This window comes from Pogona vitticeps, chromosome 9 (assembly GCF_051106095.1).
Source record: "Pogona vitticeps strain Pit_001003342236 chromosome 9, PviZW2.1, whole genome shotgun sequence".
NCBI lineage: Eukaryota > Metazoa > Chordata > Lepidosauria > Squamata > Agamidae > Pogona > Pogona vitticeps.
In genome coordinates this window covers 7,766,390-7,789,497 of record NC_135791.1, presented here as the reverse complement: position 1 = coordinate 7,789,497, position 23,108 = coordinate 7,766,390, and the positions used below count along the sequence as shown (strand labels likewise).

Below are 23,108 nucleotides of genomic sequence, written 5' to 3'. Positions count from 1 at the left end.
TACTAGAATAGGCCCACTGAATTCACTGGGATTTAGTGAGACAACTCCTCTGCAAGTTCCATCGATTCAAATGGGCCTACTATAATTTTAACTATACTAAAATAAGATGCAGCTAGAAAAAGCACATTTGAGTCAATGGAACTTGTGGAGGAGCTGGTTTACCCAATCTGCATTGATTTAGTGGACCTACTGTGGTGCACTTTACTATACTAAACAACTCTCCTGAGATTGGTGTCAGACCAACACTCTAACCACTGTACACTATACTAGTTGTCTCTACTTCCACCAGGATGGCGCTAAATAATATAGCTGCCGGCAAAAGTCACAGCCTCTCATATCAAGTCCCCTACCCTTGCAACAGCAATATCCAGGTCCCTTTTTTGCTCTACTTCATTCCTTGCTATTAGTGCAGACAGGAAATGTCAGAACGTCACACTGCCAGGATATGGGTAAGTTTAGTTGCACTTGAAAAATGGGAAGGGGAAGAATGGGATGCAGGTTCCCCATTATCAGAAGCAGGCCTGTCTCTATCTGAACGTAAAAGTCTTCCTTCAACTTCAAGCATACACTTTTACCCATATTTTGAATTTGTGTTGCCTTGCAGTAAAAAACTCCTATCATACAGGCTCCTTCCACTTTTATCCAGTAGGCATAACTGTGGCGTTCGCATAATACATCAAGCATCATGCTGGGAATGCTGCCTGACAGCTTCCATTGCAAGCACAAGCAGTAAATTGACTCTGGACTTTCCACCCATCAATTGTTCAGTGTGATGTGAAAACTGGGAACTCTTGCTTGCTGCTTCTTCAAACAATTCGGACTCAGAAATCCAAAACAAACCAAGCCTTATGATTATCTGCACTCAACAAGGGAGAAACAAGCCAGACTTTCTGGTCTGCATATCACAAACAAACAAACTATGGACAAAAAAAAATCCAGTTTGTTTCACTTTCCCTGTTTTGCAGGGGGATCCAGGTAGAAGCAGTTGTCGCTTCTGAAAGTTGTCACTGTCAGCTCATTTCCAATTTATGCAACCCCAATAGGGCTTTTGAGGTGTATGAAATGTTCAAGGAGTGGTTTATCATTGCAACCGCCCTTTGAGCAATCATAACACAGCAGGGATTTGAACCCAGCTCCCTGGGTTCTACTGACAAGCCCTATTCCAATAATGCCACACTGGCTCTTGTGGCTTGTAGGTGGGCCTGCAATATTTGAGAGAACTGAGGATTACATATTATTTTTCATATAAAACTCTTCTTGGTAAAGATCCCATAGACCACGTTAAAAGAGATGGCCTGGCTTCGATCTTGATCGTTCCACGACAGATCCAGGCAAACAAGTTTTTATACTCACCATAATGGAGTTTCACGATGAAGGGGTGGTTTACTTCCACCAGGATGTCTCTTTCCATTTTTGTTCTTACACGATCACGCACTGTCAAGACAGAAAGGCCAATTAAAGATGCAACACATTGAAGGAGAAGCAACAGGTGCCAGTTGCAGCATGGGTGGGCAAAGGGGCTCCCTCCAGATGTTGCTGGACAACAACTCTTACGATTTTGGGGGGCGCTAAGCTCATTTAGGGCCAGAGGGAGGTAGTCCAACAATATCTGGAAGCACACGGTTTGTTCTCTCCTGAGTAGATATAGGCACGAACAGTGGTTCGGCTTAGTTCAGCACAGCACTAGCACAGGTGTCCTCCAGGTGATCACCCACTCACTGGCAGCAGCGTGAACTTCCTTGCCCGGCCTCCTTGTCTGAGTGGGTAATCCCCTGGAGAAGGCAGGGGAGAGAAGCGTGCAGCACCTGTGGAAAACCTGCACAGGCACCATCCTGAACCTTCATGTCCATCCCAAATCCTGAACTACGAAGTTCAATCCCAAACTACCGTATTTTTCCATGTATAAGACGCCCCCATGTATAAGATGCCCCCCCCCCACTTTTCTAATCCAAAATTAAGAAATCTAAGTGGGGCTTAGCAAGGGTGGGGGGGAAGCAGAAAGCCCTGCAGGATCACTTTGATTCCTGCTTTCCCTTCCACTTGTTTTTGGTCTCTCCTTAGCTTGCTTCCATGTATAAGAGGACCCTCAATTTTTAGTCTAAAGATTTTAGACAAAAGTATAGTCTTATACATGGAAAAATACGGTAGTCACCCAGAACATAGGTACGACAATCAATTCTGCATTTAGGGGAGCACTGGGAGAAGTTTGCCAAGGATGAAATCCCTCCTACTGCAGTTGCCAGACTCTGGTCTTGGCAGAGCCTCCTCACCTTTCAGAGTTGCTTTCTTCAGGACCTTCATGGCATACAGGTGGCCGTTATCTGGTGGGGTGATTTTTCTTACAAGGAAAACCTGTGCAGAGAAAGGCCAAGGGGGGGGAAGACTCAGCAAAAGAAAAGGTAATGCTCCAAAGTGGTGCCAGGAAACTATATTGTATAAAATAATGTTTTCTCACAGAGGGGTTGTCTTAATAATAGAATATGCTAAACACACAAAAGACACTTTACTGAATTTAGAGATGGTTCGAAACCTACACTTCTATTCCTTATCATACAGGCAGAAGCCCCAAAACTAGCAGGCAATTTCTGGCAACAATATGGAAACAAAACGAGAGCCAAGCCTTCTAGTAGATGAAAAAAGATGGGAAGTGTATACAAACATGCCACTGTTTCAGTTTGTTCTCCCAAGTTGCTTTTCATGCATAGCAAGAAAACAGCAGACTACAGTCGTGCCCCGCTGAACAATTACCCCGTATAATGACGAGTCCACTTAACGTTGAAGTTTTTGTGATCGCTTTTGCGATCGCAAAGTGATGGTTAAAATGGTTTTTTTTCGTTTCACGATGATCGGTTCCCTGCTTCGGGAACCGATTTTCGCTTTACAACGATCAGCAAACAGCTGATCGCCGGGTTTCAAAATGGCTGCCGGCTGAAGAAAATGCCCCCCCCCCTGTTTTTAGGACTGATTTTTCGCTTAACAGGCACCAGAAAATGGCCACCGTATGGAGGATATTTGCTGGACAAGCAGGTATTCAGCCCATTGGAACGCATTAAACGGTTTTCAATGCGTTTCAATGGGTTTTTAAATTTCGTTTGATGACGTTTTCGCTTTACAGCGATTTCGCTGGAACGAATTAACATCGTCAAGTGAGGCACTGTATCCAGATTTACAAAAACTTGTGCAGTATTGCAGGGAGATTTTTTTTGTACATGGTATATCGTTTCCTTGAGAGTCATTATAAGAGATAGCAAAAATGGATCACACCACATTCCTGTCTTCTTTTCAACTCTGCAAGGGACCAACCTACTGGCCATCCAAAGGTCAACTCACTTTGCCAAAAGATCCTTGTCCAAGGACTTTCAGTAGCTGAAACTGTGAGGGATCAGCCTTTTCAGACCCTTCTTTCACAAGGTATGTGATGGTGTATTCTTGGACAGAGCCTTCCTTCTGATGAAAGGGAGAAAAGAAACCACAGCGTTAGCAGAAAGATCGGCTGTCTTCCGTAACACCAGAACACACCCACAAGTGCTGCCGTGGTTTTCGGCACAGGTAAAACAGCTGTCTTGCAAACTCCAGAAGCCACCAAGACACTGATGTTCACCTATGAAACTCACCTTTATACCCTTCTTGTAAACTGCCTGCATTGTGATGGCACGTGTGCAACATGCAGCACTTTCTGGACTTAGGGAAAGCATTACAGGAATACTCGATTATAGTTAAGGGACACACCAATTTCAGTTTATATTTCTAATACAGAGAAGACAGAAGGAAGCGACTGTGGCAGGCAGAAGAAGCTGTGCACACTTCCCTTGGTGAACAACAATACAGGGGATGCATTATTTATGCAAATGCAAGTAAGAATAAGGTGCTGTTTTGGAGCAAATCCCAAAGACCTGAGAAACCTTGTATTTTAAAATGCTCAGGACTCCATCGTTCAGGTACAGAATATGCAAACAGTACCTGCTAAAAGAGGTGACTGTCCCAGTGAAGGGAGAAAGGAAGACCCTCCCTTGCCTTAGGCAGAAGATTGGGACTCTAACCTGGAAGTGTCCATTTTGAGGTCAGCTTTACTTTCACTGCCCATCCTGCGGTCAAACATTTGGCCTTAATTAAGCAACAATGAAAAAGAGTTGGCAGAAGCACCTGGGCAGTCATGCCAGCATCATCAACTAAAATGCAGTCAGGCTGGCCATGGTATGCTTTTCTGAGCAGTGGTAGGCAGCCAACAGCAGTGCCCTGAAGAGAACTGCATGGCTGTTCCCAGGCAGTTGGGCATTCAGAGGGCATATAAGTGCAAGCTATTACACTATACTGAAATGATCAGATAATGTACACCCCTACTCGAGATATTTTGAAGGTCTACGAGAAGGGGCTCGTACAATTAATCCTCTCCACTCCTGCAGTCTTTCAACTGACTCTCAGCAGAACCTTGTTTAAAAAAGAACTGGTTGCCTTTTCTGTATCATAATAATGAGACATGTAATTCTTATATTGGTGAATTTTCTAATCTACATTTCTAATAACATTCCCAAAGCCCCTTCTTAATGCAAAATATACCACGTGTGTTTGATATATACATTTGTCAGCCAAACGTATTACTCCATACAAAACAACTCTAGCACATTAAAGTTTATACTGCAAAGGGGGCACAATACTGTTGTTCCCCCCCCCCCAAAGTGTTATACTTCTGACAGCAGGAAAATGTTCAAGTCAGAAGCTTTGTGGCCTGCAAACATTTGCTATTTTCACCCAATATCATATGTGCATTTTCTCTCACTCTCTCCCCTCCTCCTCCCACTATATTAAGAGCGGCGACACATTTTTGTTATCTATTTGCACTACATTTTTTGCGGGTGGCAACAACAGGGAATGTTGGTGCCACCAAAATTACCCACCACATCACAATAAACACCCTGGTTTGTTGCAAAACACAGTTGGCGTGGCTGGCACATTGGAGAGCTAGCACATGGTCCCTGAAAACCCTCCGAGCCATCTGTTCAGCTTTCGGAGCAGTTCCCGAGAAACAGAAGTCTCTGGCGTCTCTTGGCAGCCTCTGCCCCCACCCCCCCTTCCCACAACCTCTCCTCCTCGCTTCGGGGGAAAATTGAGGAGATGCCAATGCTTGCATCTGTCATGATTTGAATTATGCTTTTCTATCAAAATGTGACAGATATTTGGTTGCGTTTAATTGATAGAAAAGCAAATAGCAAAATGAAGGAACCTTGCAAGGTAAGAGCTGAGAGCCGTCTACTGAGTCCAGCACGCAAGTTCCACAATGACCAACCAGATGCCTCCGGGAAATCACAATAACCCACCTGGTTGCCCCCCAACTAGTGCTGTTTGTAGGCATGGTGCCTCTGATCCTGGAGGGAGCATATGACTGTAAGGGCGGGTAGCTATAGACCTTTTTCAGAAATTTGTTTCGTCCCTGCTGTAAAGCCATCTTATACTTTCCTAGTTAAGAATGACCCAACTCAGCCCTCCCTAAGCTGGCACCCTCTCGATATTTTTGGCTAGATCTTCTGTCATCCCTGACTTTTGGCAATGCTGTCCAACAGTTCAGCCCCAAGCCCCTCGAAAGCACCAGCTTGGGAGAGGCTTTATCTCACCCGACTGGAAGCGGCTCTTCAAGATGGGGCCAAGCAGGGCAGATGGCTTTCCCAGCTCTGATCCGAAGTGATGGAATGAATGGCCAGTATCGTATTTCAAGAGAAGGTAAGGAAATCAGTTCTTTAAAAAATATGCTACAACAGAACAATTGTCCTGGAAGTAGGAAATTAGCACAGCAGGGAGAAGAGGATCTCTCTCTTAATCTGGTATTGTTTTATTTAATTTGCAGTATAGGTTAAAGAAGTCATAGCGTTTTGGTTAAAGGCAAAAGATCAGCATTAACACAATCTTCCTACCAGCCGCTGTACATTACTCTACCCAATCCTCTGACACAGGATGAAAGCCGCATTCCAAAACTATGAGGCACATTCATGTTAACCTGTCAGCTGTTGCTGTTGCTATGTGCCATCATGTTGCGTCCATATTATGGTGGTTCTATGAACTGATTATCTCCCAAAGGTTCTATGTTTACCAGACCCATATAGCTCATGTAAACACAAAGCCATGGCATGGCTTCCTTTATTGAATCAATCTTCCTCTTATTCAGTCTTCTTTTCAACATGTCAACTGAAAAAAAACTTCAAAACCTCAACCACCCCAATTACATACACAGCTATTATTATTTTAAGTCAAGAGGCCAAACTTTACATACTTTAAAAAAGGGGATTTTATTTTATTTATGTATTTTATTAGATTTATACCCCACCCATCTAGATCAAAGGTCTACTCTGGAGGGTACGGGGCTATAGATTTATACTTGTATGCGGTTAAGCACCACTTAACTCAAATTAATTTCCCTGAGTAAACATGCACAGAAATAGCTGAGTCAACCAGGAATTTGTCTAATTAATTTATTTATTTAATTTATGTGCTGCCCACACTACCCAAAGGTCTCTGGGTGGCTGGTTCATATTTTAGCTGGTTCATACATGAAATAACAGCAACTAATGTAAACTCTGTAATCAGCAGCTCAATATTTAGCTGACAATGAATGTGACACACTGAGTAATATCCAGCAGTTCGTTGCAACTAAAGTAGTCCCATTAAATCAGTAGGGATCTGGTGAGTCAACTGCTCTGTAAATTCCATTGATTCAATGGACCTGCTCTTGTTGTGACTTACTACTGGATTTCAGCCATTGTTGGTTTTCAGACAAGTATTACAAGATTTCTATCTGTGATGACGCTTGCAATTCATCACTTGACATTAACAATTCCCAAGTACTAGATGAAAGTAGCATCTGTTTGTTGAAACCTTTGTTCCCCCAACCCCACCAAGAGATTTTGGACTTTAGCTCCCCAGGACACTGGCCCAAAGTCTAAGAGACTGTGGCAATTGAAATCCAAAACATATGAAGGGACAAAAGTTCCTTACTCCTGTTTTGAAGAGTCTCTATTCTCTCGTTTGAGAGTCATACACTAAAAAACCCCCAGCAAACTTGGAAAGAGGCTACCTTATAGCAAGGGTATTGGCGAGTCTTTAGGTCAGAGTCCCAAGTCTGAATCTGTGTCTTTGGTACCAAATCTTGAGTTCCAAACCCCAAGATGAAGACCCTATTAAAAATAAGACTTTTTCTCCAGAAAAAAAGGAGGGGTTAGTGGGTTCTGAGTCGAGTCGAATCATTGGTGCAACTGAAGTCTGACTTGACAGTGAATCCAACAACTTGAGTCCCCATCCCTGCCGTATAGCAACTCAAATAATTGGGCATTGCCTATACTGATCGATGGTAGCTTTCTAGAGTTTCAGAGAGTAATCTTTCCCAGGCCCATCAGGAGATGCTGGGGGTAGAACCTGGAGGTGTGTATGCAAGGTGTGTTCTTCACTGGTGAGCTACAACCCTTCCACCATCAGTCTCATAGTGCTTGACCAGAAGTGGCCCAAAAGCAGATCCAACCTCATAAGATAAAGGAAAGGGCAGAGAGGTAATAGGGACCGGCTGGCAGAGTATATGAAATAGATTGGCAAGGGTTTTGGACGATCTGAGGAAGAAAATTATTTCCTCTAGTGACCAAATTATGCCAGAAAAATAAAGATGCAGTTCCAGTCCCATTCCGTTCCAGTATTTCTTTAAAATGTCAATGGGCTCAAAATTCAGTAAACTTGTGGCATCTGTCATTTCCACCTGGCTCCTGGTTGACAGATCATTTGGGTTCCAGCAAGCAAGCAAGCAAGCAAAGAAGCAGAAGTCATTTCTGCAAGGCTAAAGGCTACTCACCAGCAGCCACAGGTAAAAAATAAACAAACCAAAACCCCCAAAACACCAAAAAAATTAAAGGTCCTTGTTTGCAGGAAACCAGGTCATGTTTTTTTATCCCCCGTGTTCAATGTTCTGACAAGAAGTTATCCACTTGCAACAACAAGATCTAGTGAATAATGTTCAGATATCTGGCTTAACAAAATAATTTAGAATCTAAATTTTAGAGTTTCAGAGAGGTTTTTTTTGGTGAATTACCACACCGATTTGCAAAAACAAGGAGCTTTGCAGCACAAACTCTAGATGGTCAGCTGAACCAAGTACTTCCTGATTGGTTAATTCTTCATATTTCTATCCTCTTTTCTTATGCAATGCAAAGTTAGCATCCCTTGAATTCATTTATCAGCCTCTCACTCAGGTACAAAATGGAAACAGACCTGCTGAGCTCCGGCAAGACAGCTAATGCAACACCTTTTAGAACAGAGTTTTGAAAAGTTACTGACTGCTCCCAGACTCCTTAGCCGTTGGTTATCCTGCCTGGGCAATCTAATAGCTCTGGTTTGGATCATCCAGGTGACTGGAACAGAGGTCATGTCCCAAAGATCTGCAATGCAGCTGAGAGTTCCCTTGGAGAACTGCCCAGGGAGGCAGCTTACTATTCATCCATGAAGCTGGTTCATTGCTACCGCTTAAAAGACAGGACGCACAGCTAGAAAAGGTGGCCCTGCCTGCCAAGGCAGGCTGAAGTACTGACCGGATTGCTGATGCTGCTGGAAGAAAGCAGTGGCAGGTTGCAACGGTCGGCACGACGTTTCCCATGGAGCCATAGGGCCAGAAGAGCAAAGATACGAGGAAACTTGGGTTCCTTAGCCACCTCCATCATCCCCACCCAGTTGAAGCAGCATATCTCCAGCAGATACCCTGGGTTCTTTTAAGAGAGCATGGCTGGTGGCTGTGGGCACACCATCAGCTGGCTCATGCTCCACTTCACTTAGAACCAGCCACTGAGACAGGTGACAAAAGCCAAGCCAAGCCAAAGAGTCAAGACTGAAACATGTAAGTGGATCGGAAAACAGAACTTCCTGCCCTCCCTTGAAGCAAAACATTTGTGGTAAGCCAATTTAAAGCACTTCGCAGCGTTCACATTTCGGTTTCACTTTTTCTGCACAAAAGCCACACCTATTACATTTCACAAGCCTCAGTTTATTGTATTTTTAGTGGAAAAAAAAGTTCTACAGGGCACTACCCGATTCCATTTCGGCAAAGCAATTTAAACCTTCACCACGGAATGGGCTTCAGCTACTCCAAAAAAAGCACTACCAAACACTACTAAGGTTCCTGGGCCTGTCGTGAGCCAAAAGGTTAACCCATACAAGGAAAGTTCTTTAGAAGAACACATGGGAAGAACAGATTCAGAGTGGTTTCTGCAATGCTAAAAGCAGTACTAAATTCACAAATCAAACAGCAATCCTTCTTGAGTGGGAAAATATAAAAGCTCTCTCAGAGGCTTATGGACGCATATTAGAAATGTCTATTATTCCCACAGCTCAAATACTGTATCATTTGCCTGCCATGGAAACTCATAATTGAATATGGAGCATTTTGCTTTTCTAAAAGTATCTTGTCCTCATGACTGTGGGTAGAAGCTTGAAAGTACAGAACCCTGAAAATGCTGCTTGCTAGGACATGTGTCTTCCAAACAGAATGCTTCCTCTCAGCTAATTAAATATATAATCAACCTATGATTCTGGAGCTGACATAATTCATAAAACCACAGTATCTCTGAAACAAAAAAGAGTTTGTCCTTTTAAAGAGACAAAATGAAGAAAAATGTACGATACAGAAACAAAAGTGGGGTCTGATTCCCCAAAGTCTCAATTTTGATGTACCAGCAATTTTTTAAGTGCTAAAGACAGAACTGTAGAACACATCTCATTGGTTTTGCTACCTGTTTCATTCACGTAACAGAAATCTGAATGGGTGTTAGCGACACCCTCCCAAGCTACCTGACACTGAGATGGGATGACCACCACCCTAGCTTCTGTAGAAGGGGGAATGTTGCCTTTTTGGACTACAGGACTCAAATTGGATCACATCCTCCAATTTTGGGCTAGAATTCCCAAGCAACGGACACAGAAGGATGAATACTAGCCTACATTCAAATCCTTTAGAGCGGCAACCTTCCCATCTCCAGTCCTAGTTCCAGGATAAGGGGTGAAAAAAGTGAGAGAAAGGAGCAGAGTTTCTGCAACAGTGTGCCATTTACCTTATCTGCAGTGTTCACAGTGTCTTTTTCTATCCAAGCGGGATCCCGTTTTGGCTGCAGAAGAAACAGAAATTAATTCTTGAGCAGATGCCCTATGGATGTTGAAATATTTTCCAAAAATATTACTTTGAAATAAGAATCTCCTTTGTGGACATTGCCGATGGCCAAAGCCAGAAGTACAACAGGTTGTGAATTTCATGATCTTTGAGAGACAACTGTTTAATTCTGAAGACAGTAATGTCATTTATTTGGCAAAATTATTTTCTAAATTTTCCTAATATCCTCCCCCCCCCCAAAAAAAAAATATGTATTAACAAAATACAAGGTGGGAGAAGTGACGTTTTCTCTGCCAGGCTCTTGCTTTTTAGAAATGGTCTGATTCAGAGCTGGAATGATTTCTTTAAAAAGGTAATTCATTCTCATTACCCGTTACAATATGGACAAGTAGTTCATAAAACTGGTCTGCGTTCAAAAGCATCTTGCCAATTTTACCCATTAGTGCTTCATTTTAACTTCATCCTTAACAGATAAACTGTTCTCATTACCCTAAAAGTATGATTTGACAGAAGCTGTTATGTTACTTTAAAAAAAAAATCAATGTTATCACTTGCTATCCAAAAATGTAACGCACTGCAGGTAACCATGTTATTTTTACCACATTATTCCAAATTCTTGATTATATTCAGAAGCAGAAGGCATTGAATACTGAACAGCAGAGCATGAAATGTATGTCAGTGGCAAGAACTGTTGAATATACACTTACACATGGGTCTCTTTGGATACAGTATATCACAGAAGTGAGTACACCCCGCTTACATTTCATAAATATTTTAGTATATCTTTTCATGGGACAACACTGAAGAAATGACACTTGGCTACAATGTCAAGCAGTGAGTCTAAAGCTTGTATAACAGTGTCAATGTGCTGTCTCCTCAAAATAAAACAACACACAGCTATTAATGTCTAAACCGCTGGCAACAAAAGTGAGGACACCCCTAAATGACAATGTCCAAATTGGGCACAAAGTGTCAATATTTTGTGTGGCCACCATTCTTTTCCAGGACTGCCTTAACCCTCTTGGGCAAGAGCTCACCAGAGCTTCACAGGTTGCCACTGGAGTCCTCTTCCACTCCTCCATGACGACATCACAGAGCTGGTGGATGTTAGAGACCTTGCGCACCTCCACCTTCCCATTTCAGGATGCCCCACAGATGCTCAATAGGGTTTAGGTCTGGAGACATGCTTGGCCAGTCCATCACCTTTACCCTCAGCTTCTTTAGCAAGACAGTGGTCGTTTTGAGGTGTGTTTGGGGTCGTTAGCATGCTGGAATCCCTCCCTGCAACCCAGTCTCCAAAGGGAGGGGATCATGCTCTGCTTCCATATGTCACAGTACATGTTGCCATTCATGGTTCCATCAATGAACTGTAGCCGGCAGCATTCATGCAGCCCCAAACCATGACATTCCCACCACCATGCTTGACTGTAGGCACGACACACTTGTCTTTGTACTCCTCACCTGGTTGCCGCCACACACACTTGATACCATCTGAACCAAATAAGTTTATCTTGGTCTCACTGGACTACAGGACATGGTTCCAGAAATCCATGTCCTTAGTCTGCTTGTCTGCAGCAAACTGTATATGGGCTTTCTTGTGCATCCTCTTTAGAAGAGGCTTCCTTCTGGGATGACAGCCCTGGAGACCAATTTGATGCAGTGTGCAGTGTATGGTTTGAGCAATGGCAGGCTGAGCCCCCACCCCTTCAACCTCTGCAGCAATGCCAGCAGTACTCATACATCTATTTCCCAAAGCCAACCTCTGGATCTGATGTTGAGCACGGGAACTCAACTTCTTTGGTCGACCCTTGCGAGGCCTGTTCTGAGTGGAACCTGTCCTGTTAAACCGCTGTATGGTCTTGGCCACCGTGCTGCAGCTCAGTTTCAGAGTTTTGGCAATCTTCTTATAGCCTAGGCCATCTTTATGGAGAGCAACAATTCATTTTTTCAGATCCTCAGATAGTGCCATGTGGAACTTTCAGTGACCAGTCTGAGAGAGTGACAGCGATAACACCTGTTCCCCCTTCACACCTGAGGCTTGTGACACTAACAGGTTTCATGACACCAGGGAGGGAAAACGGCGACTTGGGCCCAGTTTGGACCTTGTCACTTAGGGGTGTCCTCACTTTTGTTGTCAGCGGTTTAGACATTAATGGCTGTGTGTTGCGTTATTTTGAGGGGACACCACATTGACACTGTTCTATCTATCTATCTATCTATCTATCTATCTATCTATCTATCTATCTATCTATCTATCTATCTATCTATCTATCTATCTATCTATCTATCTATCTATCTATCTATCTATCTATCTATCTATCTATATGTATTTTGCAAGATAAATCACTGTCCTTGGGGAAAACAGAAACAATTAAACAAAGTTGGGCAACAGCATTATTAGACCATTAAAGTCTCACAAACAGGCTGTTGCTTTCAAGCCCTGTAGGTCTTTTTATCTGGTCAGGCATTACAGAGCTGGAGGACTGCAGAAGAAACGCACGCACACATACAAACAGCTGCTAGATATAGCAGCTGGCTCTACTGTTTAAGACAAGTTCCAAAATGCAGATTGCATCATTGTACAAGCAATTCAGGGTGGCAGGTTTCAAGTTCCACCCTAGGCGATGTAAATTTCAATGCCCTTCCCAATCTTGGTAGATAAAGAGCTGCCAGTCATTCAGAAATGTGTGTTATTCCCACAGCTCTCTATCCATCTGCCCGCTACAAACAATATAAGTGAAGATGTGGTTCAGAAAGGATTGCTCTTTCCCCACTGAGACTATTAAATGTCATGACGGCACACTGGAGTTTGCTGAAAGATCTGCTGAAAGATCTGCTATGAAAACCTGCCTACACAGAATTCAGTTCAAGAGACATTTGAAGTTGCCTATGAAGGTAATCCTTTAATTAGGTCAATGCAAAATTTACAAAAACAGTGTGCAAATTTCTAGAGTTCTCCATTCGTTCCTTAAAAGGTAGCTCAGTAGTAGGCAATACATAACAGGTAGGTGGGTGGACGGATACAGACAAAAAAATTGCATGTCAAAGTGGACCTGCTTTTAGCCGGTGCAGAAAATTCAGTACTGTATCAATATACATTTAGCACTAAATACAAACAACAGATAGCCTTCTTCCCCAACGCTAACATGGAGAGGAATGGAGCAGGCATCAGAATTGGAGAAGAAATATACTGTAAAGTATGAGCCGTTAATTTAGGTTATGCTGGTGATACGTGTGTGTGTGCGTTTGTGTGTGTGTGTGTGTGAGAGAGAGATCAGTTCCAACAATCAATTTTCTGAAGAAGCAAACAGATAAGCAATCAATTTCATAGGTTCCAATTAAGTCAAATTTCTCAGCACTATGCCTATTTTTAAGCTTCTGTAGCAGCTCTTTCCACAGCACTGTGCTGATAATATACAAACATTTTCCCCTTTGCAAATCACCAAATGGAAACTTATTGCTCGCCTGCAGGTGCCTGAAAGTTAGAAGTCAGCACAGGGTGGGTGGGGAAGACAAGGACAACCCTTAATCTGTCACAATCCTGCTTGTCACCACTTGTGTTATGCTAAACTCTCTGGTAGGTGAGTTAGGAATTCTTTGCAGGATCCCACACTAAAAGGTATTAAAATCTCAGGAGGAAGAAATCCCTTCTAGAAGTCGTCATTTTCTCTTAAGTATTTGGTTCCCGTTACATAGCAAGCACTAGCATCAAAAATTAATCCCACATACTCAAATGGCTGCTCTCGTTTTAACTCTTGCATGAATGAGTGGCCACAAGTGTAGTTATGGGACTGTCTGACTGCTCTAGCGTCAGCCCCTGACATCTCTAGTTAAAAAGGTCAAATAGCAGTCATATCAAGAGGTTTTTTTTTACAGAGACCTTGTATTTTGAGACAATTATTATGCGTCCTGCACTCTGGAATGATTGAGGACAGATCCTGCCCCTCCTCTGAATTACAACCTTTCAAGTACCGTATTTTTCTGTTTATAAGACGACCCAATGTATAAGATGATACCCCCCTTTTCTAACCCCCAAATTAGAAAATTTGCATGATTGCACCTCTTTGATCCTGAAGCCCTTTCATGGCTGTTTCAGGATCAAAGGGGTGCGATCATGCCGCCCCCTTTCATGGCTGCATTACCCACTTCCTAAACTCCACGTGGCTTAGGAAGCGGGCAGGATCGCATCCCTTTGATCCTGAAGCAGCCGTGAAAGGGCAATCGTGCAGCCCTTTCACAGCTGCTTTACCCAAAGGGAGCCTTCCCTTCCTTTGTGCTAAGCCCCGTGGCTTCGCAAAAGGCAGAAAAAGCGGCTGCCTTCCGTGTATAAAACGACCCTCAATTTTTTGTCTAATTATTTAAGTTAAAAAGTGTCGTTTTATACATGGAAAAATGCGGTATTTGAAGAGTGCTATCGTATCTCCCCTCAGTCTTCTTTTCTCAAGGCTAAACATGCCCAATTCTTTCAGTCTTTCCTCCTAGGGCTTCGTTTCCAGCCCGTCATCCATCCTTGTTGCCCTCCTCTGAATTTGTTCCAATTTGTTGGCATCCTTCTTCAAGTGCGGAGTCCAGAACAAAACACAATTCTGTAGATGAAGCGTAACAACACCAACACCCACACAAACACAGAACATATACAGCAGTGGTCCCCAACCTTGGGCCTCCAGATGTTCTTGGACTACAACTCCCAGAAGACTTACCACCACCTCTGCTGGTCAGGATTTCTGGGATTTGAAGTCCAAGAACATCTGGAGGCCCAAGGTTGGAGACCACTGATATACAGGATACCTATCTACCCAGACAATCCATATTTAACAAGATGAACAGTTATTCTTAAGGGAAAACAGAAACACTTCACACGATTTGGAGACTACCCTTCCATTACTGCATCCTACAATAGCATTTGCCTTTGGTTCATATCAAGATTCTCCCTAAGCTGAACGCCTGCACATGCGTGACTCTGCCCCCTGCACGCAGGGCTCCTCCTCTGCACACTCACAGCAATTGTTTTTCAACTCCTTTTTTCCGATCACAATGGAGCCCTGCGTGTGTGGGGGTGTGTGTGGAGGTGCGCAGGGCCAGGGTTAAGTCATGTGCACAAGGGGCAGAATTCCACCCGGCAGGGCTGAAAAATCAGAGGGAACATTGGCTCCTATTTGGTCTCTGATCTACTACAATTCTAAGATGTAGTATTGCTGAGCCAAGTATCTTCAATCTGTGTACAGTATTTGGTTTCTTTTTCCTAGGTGCAGACCTTTGTGTTAATCCAAGCTACCCTTTATTTTGTTGTGTTTAGCCCCACCTTAGAGCCTATCGAGGTTGCTTTGAATTTTGTTTCTGTCTTCCACAGTATCAGCTATTCTATGCAATTTTGTCACATCCCCAAATTTAATCAGCTTTCTGTGCTCTTTTTCATCCAAATCATTAATAAAAATGTTGAAGAGCTCCAGGCCCAGGACTAAAACTTGTGGTACCTGCTTGTTACCTCTTCCATTTTGAGAAGCAGCCATTGATAAGCACTTTCTGGATCCAATTCTGCAACAAATGGTGTATCTACCTGCATTGAGCAGTGGGTTGGACCAGTCCCTTCCATCTTCATTATTCTACGATTCTATGGTTGTATACCTGACAGTTCTATCCATGCCACACCTAGTTAGCTTGCTAATTAGAATACTATAGACACTTTGTCAAAACGTTTGCTGCGGTCAACATATATTATTTCTATAGCATTCCCATCACGTACCAGAGAGGTTACCTGATTAAAAAAAAAAAGATAAACTGTTTTAGCTGCACAAATGCTAAAAGATATAAAAGCAACTTGGTTTTTAATTTTCAAATTTGCTCTTTCTCCCAACCCTGTTGTGCTCCTATTGTGCTTCCCAAAGGCGCCAAATTGGCCACTATGTGAACAGTAAGACAGAGCTATACATGCTTTTGGTCCAATCCAGTGATTGGTCTTAACACCAAGCCCCCCTCCTGCACCTATCATAGCCTTCAGACCCACCTCTGAAAGATTTAAGAAGACAGAGAATCCAAAGGCACAAGCTCATTTTATGGGACAAGCTGTCTTTTCTAAAAAAACATCCTTTGGTTGAGGAAACAAATCAAATGCAGCTCAGACCACAAGCCTCCTGTTAGCCAGGCTCTTTAAGCAACGTGAAAGAGTCACTTGTTAAACAAAACCAGCTTCTGCTTCCGCTTCTCTGCAGAGCTGCTGCAGCTCAGCTGGCAGAAGGAAACACAACAAAAGGACCATTTCCTGGGCAACTTGGTTGGTCTTCTCCGAATACAAACCCCAAATGGCCCCTCAAGACTAAAGGAGGAAGCAGGTAATATCTGAGCATTATCTCTCACTTCTCATCACACATATGAAGAGAGTTTTGGACCTCAAGATGCCTTCTTTAGCCAAAAACTGAAGCAAGCAAAAACAAACAAACAAAAAAAGCACACTTTAGCACAAAAGTAGCACAAAGCTTCTCTCTGGCTCAGTCTTTTCCAACTTGGTATCTTCCAGGTGTTTGAACTACAATCCCCATCGCCCCCAACCAATCTTTCAATCTTTCTTTTTGATAATCTCTTCAATTTTGTCATTTTTCTACTTATCCATTAGTTTTCCATTCCCTTGTCCAGCGTTCTATCTGGAGCACGTTAAACCATGAAATCTCTCCTCCCAAAATCTCTTTTATATTTCCTTTATCTTTCAACTTCTCCATCCAGTCTTTTATCCTATTTATACCTTTATCTTTTAATATATCTTTTAAATTATTTTAAAGATTTTCTGGGAAGTTCTTTAAGTTCACAACCTGGGATAAAGGAGAAGTTGGTGGACTCAATACACCCCTAAACTTTTTCCAGCTTTCTAACATGTTTTAATTTAAAGGAAAGGGTTATTAATATTTTTGATCTTTTCTCCAATCTTTTCTTTAAACAATATACTTTCAATTCTTTCTTCCTTACAATGCATTTCTATTCAAATTAAATTTTTATTACCTTTAATAATATCTCAAATATGTCTGAGTTGATTTGCTATGTAATATAACTTTAAATTGGGTAATCCAAGGCCTCCATTTCTTTGTGTTACATACCATAATTTCTTATTAATCCTTATAAAATATTACCATTAAGTCACACTAGGACAATGGTGCTAGCAAAAAATGTTCATGTGTTCTCTGCATGGCCCCTTATGTTTAAGTGCCGACCGATGGGTTTGAATTGGAGCTTCCAAGAGATATAAGTACATCTCTCCCCAGTAAGGAAAAAATAAAACAAAAATGGGAAACACACCCTTGTTTCCCCTTCTATATCTTTTAGGTGATTTTGAAAACAGGATGTTCATTTTTATCTAAGATGAAGAGGAACTAGCTTCTTTAGAAGGTTGTTTAAATGGTACAATTAGTCTATTTTGGAGGGGGAACTACAATGAGCAACAAATTACAAAATGCATGTTAAAGTTATTGGAGATGGTGGAGGCGATTTGGGGAATGACAGGCTCCCTCTTTAGTGAACAAAAATATGCAAAAAAAGTGACTAAAGAGAAAGATATACACATTATAATTTTTGGTACAGCATTCTGTAGTACCAAACTGCAATATTTTCACAGGAACTGAATGCCAAAATTGTAGCGCAATTAACTTCCAGAATGAAAGAGAAGTGGGTCACATGGCTGTACTCCAACAGCTAGTGAGGTCAGAGAAGTGACAGATTTAGCGTAGAGAGACTTGGGTTCAAAACTCCACTTGTCTGTGACTGTCAACTGCATGGCATCCACCCAGTTACGCGCTCTCAACTCGATCTATCTGCAAGGAAGGATTTGGTGAGGAAGAACCAGAAGTGCCATTTTGGATCATCATTACTGTTAATATCATCCCTGGTTGAGCTCCACTTTCAGTTGACCTTAAGCCGCTTCCCTAGGGGGAGAGAGATGGCATGGGAAACTAACAAACTAACTCAGAGTTGTTCTCAAAGCAATGCTGAGAAGTTGCAACTCACTCACTGCGACCAGGCAAGCTCCCCGGATGTGAATTCAAATGTTGTTTTTTTGGGGACTTCAACTGGCAGAATCTTTCAGAATTCCAGGGGCTATAGTTCCGAATCTCCTAGAAACTGGAAGCTGTAGCCTAAAAGGCAACTTTCCCAAAATCTGATGGAGAGCCAGGTTTCTCCAGGCTCACCACTGCAACCACTGTAACCCCACAGAGGCCCATGCCTAGACATGAGCATCCAGGCATGGCAGCAGCAAGCAGTGTCACTAGGCAGCTTCTGGAAGACTTCTGACACGTGCCCTTTGGCATCCTTCAAAATAACTTCCCTAACTCTCTTGAAATGAAGGGTAGCCATGTGGTCCAAACAAAATACAAATGCAAAAATAGGCCATACCTTTATAGAACACTAAAAAAGTCATCATACAACACATGAGCATTTTTAATGGTCTGTAAAGGTATCACCTACGTTTGCATTTGTATTTTATTTTGTTTGGACCACACGGCAACTCTTCATTTCAAAGAATTTATGAGATAACCAAGAAATAGTCACAACCGCCCTGTACCAACAAAAGGACACACAGATTCTCAACATCAGCAGAGCAAGACTACAACTATTAGGTCATATCATTTTGGTTTTAATCAGATCCCAATTTGCTAAACCTAGTGAGTTTATCATCCCAATTCTCGGATGGAGGATTGAGATTTTCTCTTCCCTGGCTAAGCAGCAATGTGTCCATTTCAAAAAGAAGTCGAATGGAGATGTCTGTGTGCACGCGCATGCATGGCCTGCATGTCTTTCTTTCGAGAACTGGGTTGTTCCACTCAATCCACAGGTGCCTCAGTTGCAACCATAAAATTGCAACTATATAGTTCTTGACTTACATCTAAGAATAACTTACAATCCATCTTTTAAGTTCTTCATGCTGGTACAAACCTGATGAAGTGGTGTTTTTATTCACAAAAGCTTGTGTGTTGTATGATGATTTTTAAGTAGTCTATAAAGGTATTGCCTCTTTTTGCATTTCTCTAGCTCTCTGAATCAACGCTGGAAGCAAGGGCTTTGAGATGCGCTTTTAATCCTTCACACTGCCACAACCTTAGCTTTAGTCTGGGTCACTGTGGAAAGTTAAGATGGCCGCTTTCACCAGGTTCCAAGTTTCTGATGCAAATTCAGAATAGTGGGGTAGACCTGGCTGTATCCAGAGGATGCTAGGCTGGGGCATGTGGCATCTCCCCTCCTTCTGGGTGCAGGATGGACAAGTTTGCTTTCTTCTTTCCGCATGGGAGGGGCAGCTTTGTGAAGGTCTAACCAGGCAAAACTAAAGATGGCTCAAAGCTGCTACTTGCCAAACCAAGATGGGGGGGGAAGGCTTCATTTCTCTCCCCCCCCACCTCCTTCCTGCCCTTTGACTCTTCTTGAGCTCTCTGTGCAGATGTTAAAAATGTGCACTGTGGTTTTTAAAAAAAAGTCTTTTAAAAGCCTTGAGCTTGGCCTTTGCACACAAAGATACAGGAAATGCAGAAAAAAGCATAAAGCATGAACCAGCCACAGACCCTTCAAAACAGATCAATGCAACAAGGCATGGCATCCTGAAACTACTAATGGTAAGTGATGTGAAATTACTAATGCTTCAGAAATGCAAAGCAGGCATGGATTTACCCTGCTTTGCTAAAAACCCTGTTTATTGGTCCCGTTAAAAAACTATCCTCAAGGCTCCTAAAACTACACACTAAAAATACACAGAAATGACTTAAAGGAACAATTATTTTAAAACTGAATGATTAAAAACAGCAACAGATAAAGCTGACCTAGAAGCTGATAAAACCCCGGAACAACAGGTAAATATCTTTAACTTGCAGCAAAGAGAAATCAAGCTTGGCATCAAGCAGATAAAGAAAGGGTGCTTTGAAATCAAGGTGCACCACTGAAAAGGTCTTAGGTTTGGGAAGAGGAATCGGGTACCTGTCCCCCCCTCTGGCTACAAGGCCTCACAATCTTTGTACGCAATCTCTCTCTTTCATCCACTCACATGCATGTGCCGGCTCCTTGGCCCTTCTAGTTATGCTAAAATCAAGGCCATATGCGCCTCCCGTCCAAAGACCTTCCAATTTCTATGGCAAGAACCTTGGCTTGCAGGGTTTGTTTTATATCTACTTCTAAGGAATATGCTGACCTACTATTTACGCAAAGTTTAAGTTTGATTTTAATTGCTTACTGTAAATCGCGCTGCGAGTCCTAGAGGGCAAAAAGAGGAGAGAAATAAATGCAATAAATAGGTAACAAAATTCTGATCAGAGATGTTGATCTACATGGTCCATTTCTGGACAAAAAGAAACACTAACATTTCTTGGTCCGTGCGACGTTCAATGGCGCAGCACATGCTTCACTTTATAAGTCCCAGCTTTGTTTCCTCACCTTAAAAACCATCAGGTAGCAAGCAGTGGGGAAAGTCTCCTCTTGGCAGAAAACTTGGGACAGCCACTGCCAGTCAGAGCTGGCGACACTGCTCTAGAAGGGCAAGCACTTAAGGGAACTTTCTACAACCTTGCCCACCTGGTGAGTCTAAGAAGCATGTCTCATACTTCCTTCGCTTTCTTTCTCAGGTGCTCTGCACAGACTGGCAACAATGCTGACAGGGAGCCAGATTTTGGACAAAATACTTTTTTGGACTACAACTCCCAAGATTGCTCAGGCAGAAGGGACAGGTCTACACCAGCTAGGAAAGTCTGGAAGTTGCAGTCTAAAAATGCCACTTTGCTAAGCTCTGCTAGAAACGGATCCTCAATGCCTTGGTTCACTGTCCTTAGGTTCACATCCTATACCAGGGGTCCCCAACCCCTAGTCTGTGGCCTGGTGCCGGTCCGTGGGCTTCCTTGAACTGGGCCACGGACACGGATCTCCGGCACCCCGCACAAACACATGGCGAGCGTGTTACGCTCGTGGGTGGGTGTGCCGCGCTTCTAGGTGGGCGTGTCACGCTTGTGCGCATGTGTGCAACACACCCACCTGTGAGCATGACATGCCCACCTGTGACCCCCCCCCGCGCGCACAGGGCCCACACCCCCCAACCGGCCTGCAGTCCAAGAGGCCTAACGGGTGAGGCCCTTGCACAAAAGAAGGTCTGGAGCCCGCTGTGGCTGAGCTAAGCCACATCAGTGACAATGGAGCGCTGCACTTGCCTTGGTGCGAAAGAGAAGCCTCATCATCATCTCTACAGCTGCCGAAGAGCTGTTCTCCCATTGCCTGCCAGTCGCTTCCTCCCAAGCATGGACAAAATGACAGGATTGCCCCAAACAGCAGCAGTTCTATGTCACTTGGGCATATTCTGGATGTTTCAGCACAGAGGAAACTGTGTAATTTCCCCACACATAAACCACAAAGAGCATTTCCAGCACACAGCCAGCAGTTGAATCAGATAGGTAGCTAAAAGAACTGGACTTGGGTGGGATCCTGACAGGGTCCACTCAAAAATGCTTTTCCTAGTCCTGTCTACGGAGTGGGGCTTGAGGCTCCGTTTTAGCATTAAAAAAGACTTTGCCAAGACTACAAGGCATGCTCAGTCCTCTTTCAACTATTGTGGAAGGTTTGTCATCCTCTCTGTGGAGTTTTTTTTCTTTTAAAAGATTTTATTGCTTTGAGTGTTCTCATGCCTTCCTTTTATTTTTCAGCAGGACCACTTGAATTTGCTATGGTATTTTCTACAGTATCTGGTCTGAAGTTCACATCAAAACAAAACAAATTTTAAAGAGGGAAGAGAGAGAAACTGCCTCTCCTACTCCCCCTTTTTTGAAGTCCAAATGTCTAACCTCAGGCAGTGCCCAAGATGCAGGGACTGCATTTTAAAACTATTTTTAAAGGGCATTAAAAGCTACTAGCCTGAGGGGGGGAAATCACATACAAAAAAATAGATCCATCAGTTGAAACCAGCCAAGATAACTAAACAGAACTGACACAAGAGCACAGAAGGCAGCACATCTCCAAGTATCAGTTGCTGGAGGAAAAAGGGGGTTCAATGCTGCCCTTCTGGCCTAAATGTTTGGCTGACAGTTGTTGAAATGAGGAGGGGGAAATCTTGATGTCCAGGTGAGAATCCTGGTGTGGGTCCTGGAAAGTCGAAAACAGCCCCTGAACTCTTTTATTTTTTTAATAATAAAAGAAAATGCATTATCTCTGTCAGCAAGAGCTTGGTTCTTAGATGACAGAAGGTAGATACCCGAATGGTGGCATGTTTGCTGTATTCTAGAGGTGGGCACCACAGTGTTGTTTTACTTTTGAAACACATTCATTGATTTTAAATCACGTAAATGAGTGTTTGAAGCCTGAAGTTCCATACTCACTCACTAGGTGGCAGACTTCCTATTGTGTTCATAGGTTTGCAATCCATTTAAAATGTGAAGGCGGAGGAGGAGTATGAGGAAGTGTTATAGGCTTGCTACTTCATAATCAAAAATCGGAATCTCCCCTCAGGGCGCTGCAAGAGTACACTCTGACTGTGAGTATGTCTAAAGGTCCCAGTAGACATGGCTTCATTCAGACAGGGCAGAGATGATAGAACTCTGATACGACTGTACATAGCTTTGTTTGAAGGCTTCAAATGTATGACCTGTTATGTACGTAGCAAATTCCAGATTCAAATCCGTGCTCTAGCCTTTAGGGATCTAAGGCAAACTGTACAGGAATTTGGACAGTGACAGTCCCTACTGATAGAAAATACTAGGCTCCTTGGGTCACCAGCCCAAGTGAAAGCCATCAAAGAAATATACAAAATGATTAGAACTATCTTGACTGATTTTCAATCAATTTGCCAAGTTTTTGAACTACATATGCTGTAGTCCTCCACAATGTATTTAGAATCTGACTCCCATCATTTCTAAACAGCTTAGATGCTCAATTGGAAAGGATGGGAGTTGTTATCTCGCACACAGAGAGTGCCATGTTGTGGAAGGCTGATATGCAGAAACACTACACTTAAGGAGCATGTTAAATAGAATTTCAAAGC

General features: G+C 42.9%; 1 protein-coding gene across 6 annotated transcripts in view; it reads right to left on the bottom strand.

Moving 5' to 3' along the window:
* Positions 1-23,108, bottom strand: part of RPS6KA1 (ribosomal protein S6 kinase A1) — a 98,112-nt gene that overhangs the window by 26,142 nt on the left and 48,862 nt on the right. For 3 of the 6 annotated variants that reach the window (XR_013538399.1, XM_072980092.2, XM_072980093.2), the window contains 4 exons: positions 10,071-10,124; positions 3,331-3,447; positions 2,271-2,352; positions 1,354-1,434 (listed from right to left, as the gene is read on the bottom strand). Coding sequence is in view for 5 of the 6 variants with exons in the window: in XM_072980092.2 (XP_072836193.2) it covers positions 1,354-1,434; positions 2,271-2,352; positions 3,331-3,447; positions 10,071-10,124 (334 nt within the window). In the remaining variant the exon portion in view is untranslated. Of the gene's footprint in view, positions 1-1,353; positions 1,435-2,270; positions 2,353-3,330; positions 3,448-8,558; positions 9,594-10,070; positions 10,125-20,324; positions 20,341-21,288; positions 21,451-23,108 lie in introns of those variants that run through there. The other 3 variants (XM_020806896.3, XM_078380030.1, XM_020806895.3) reach the window with 3 other exon arrangements.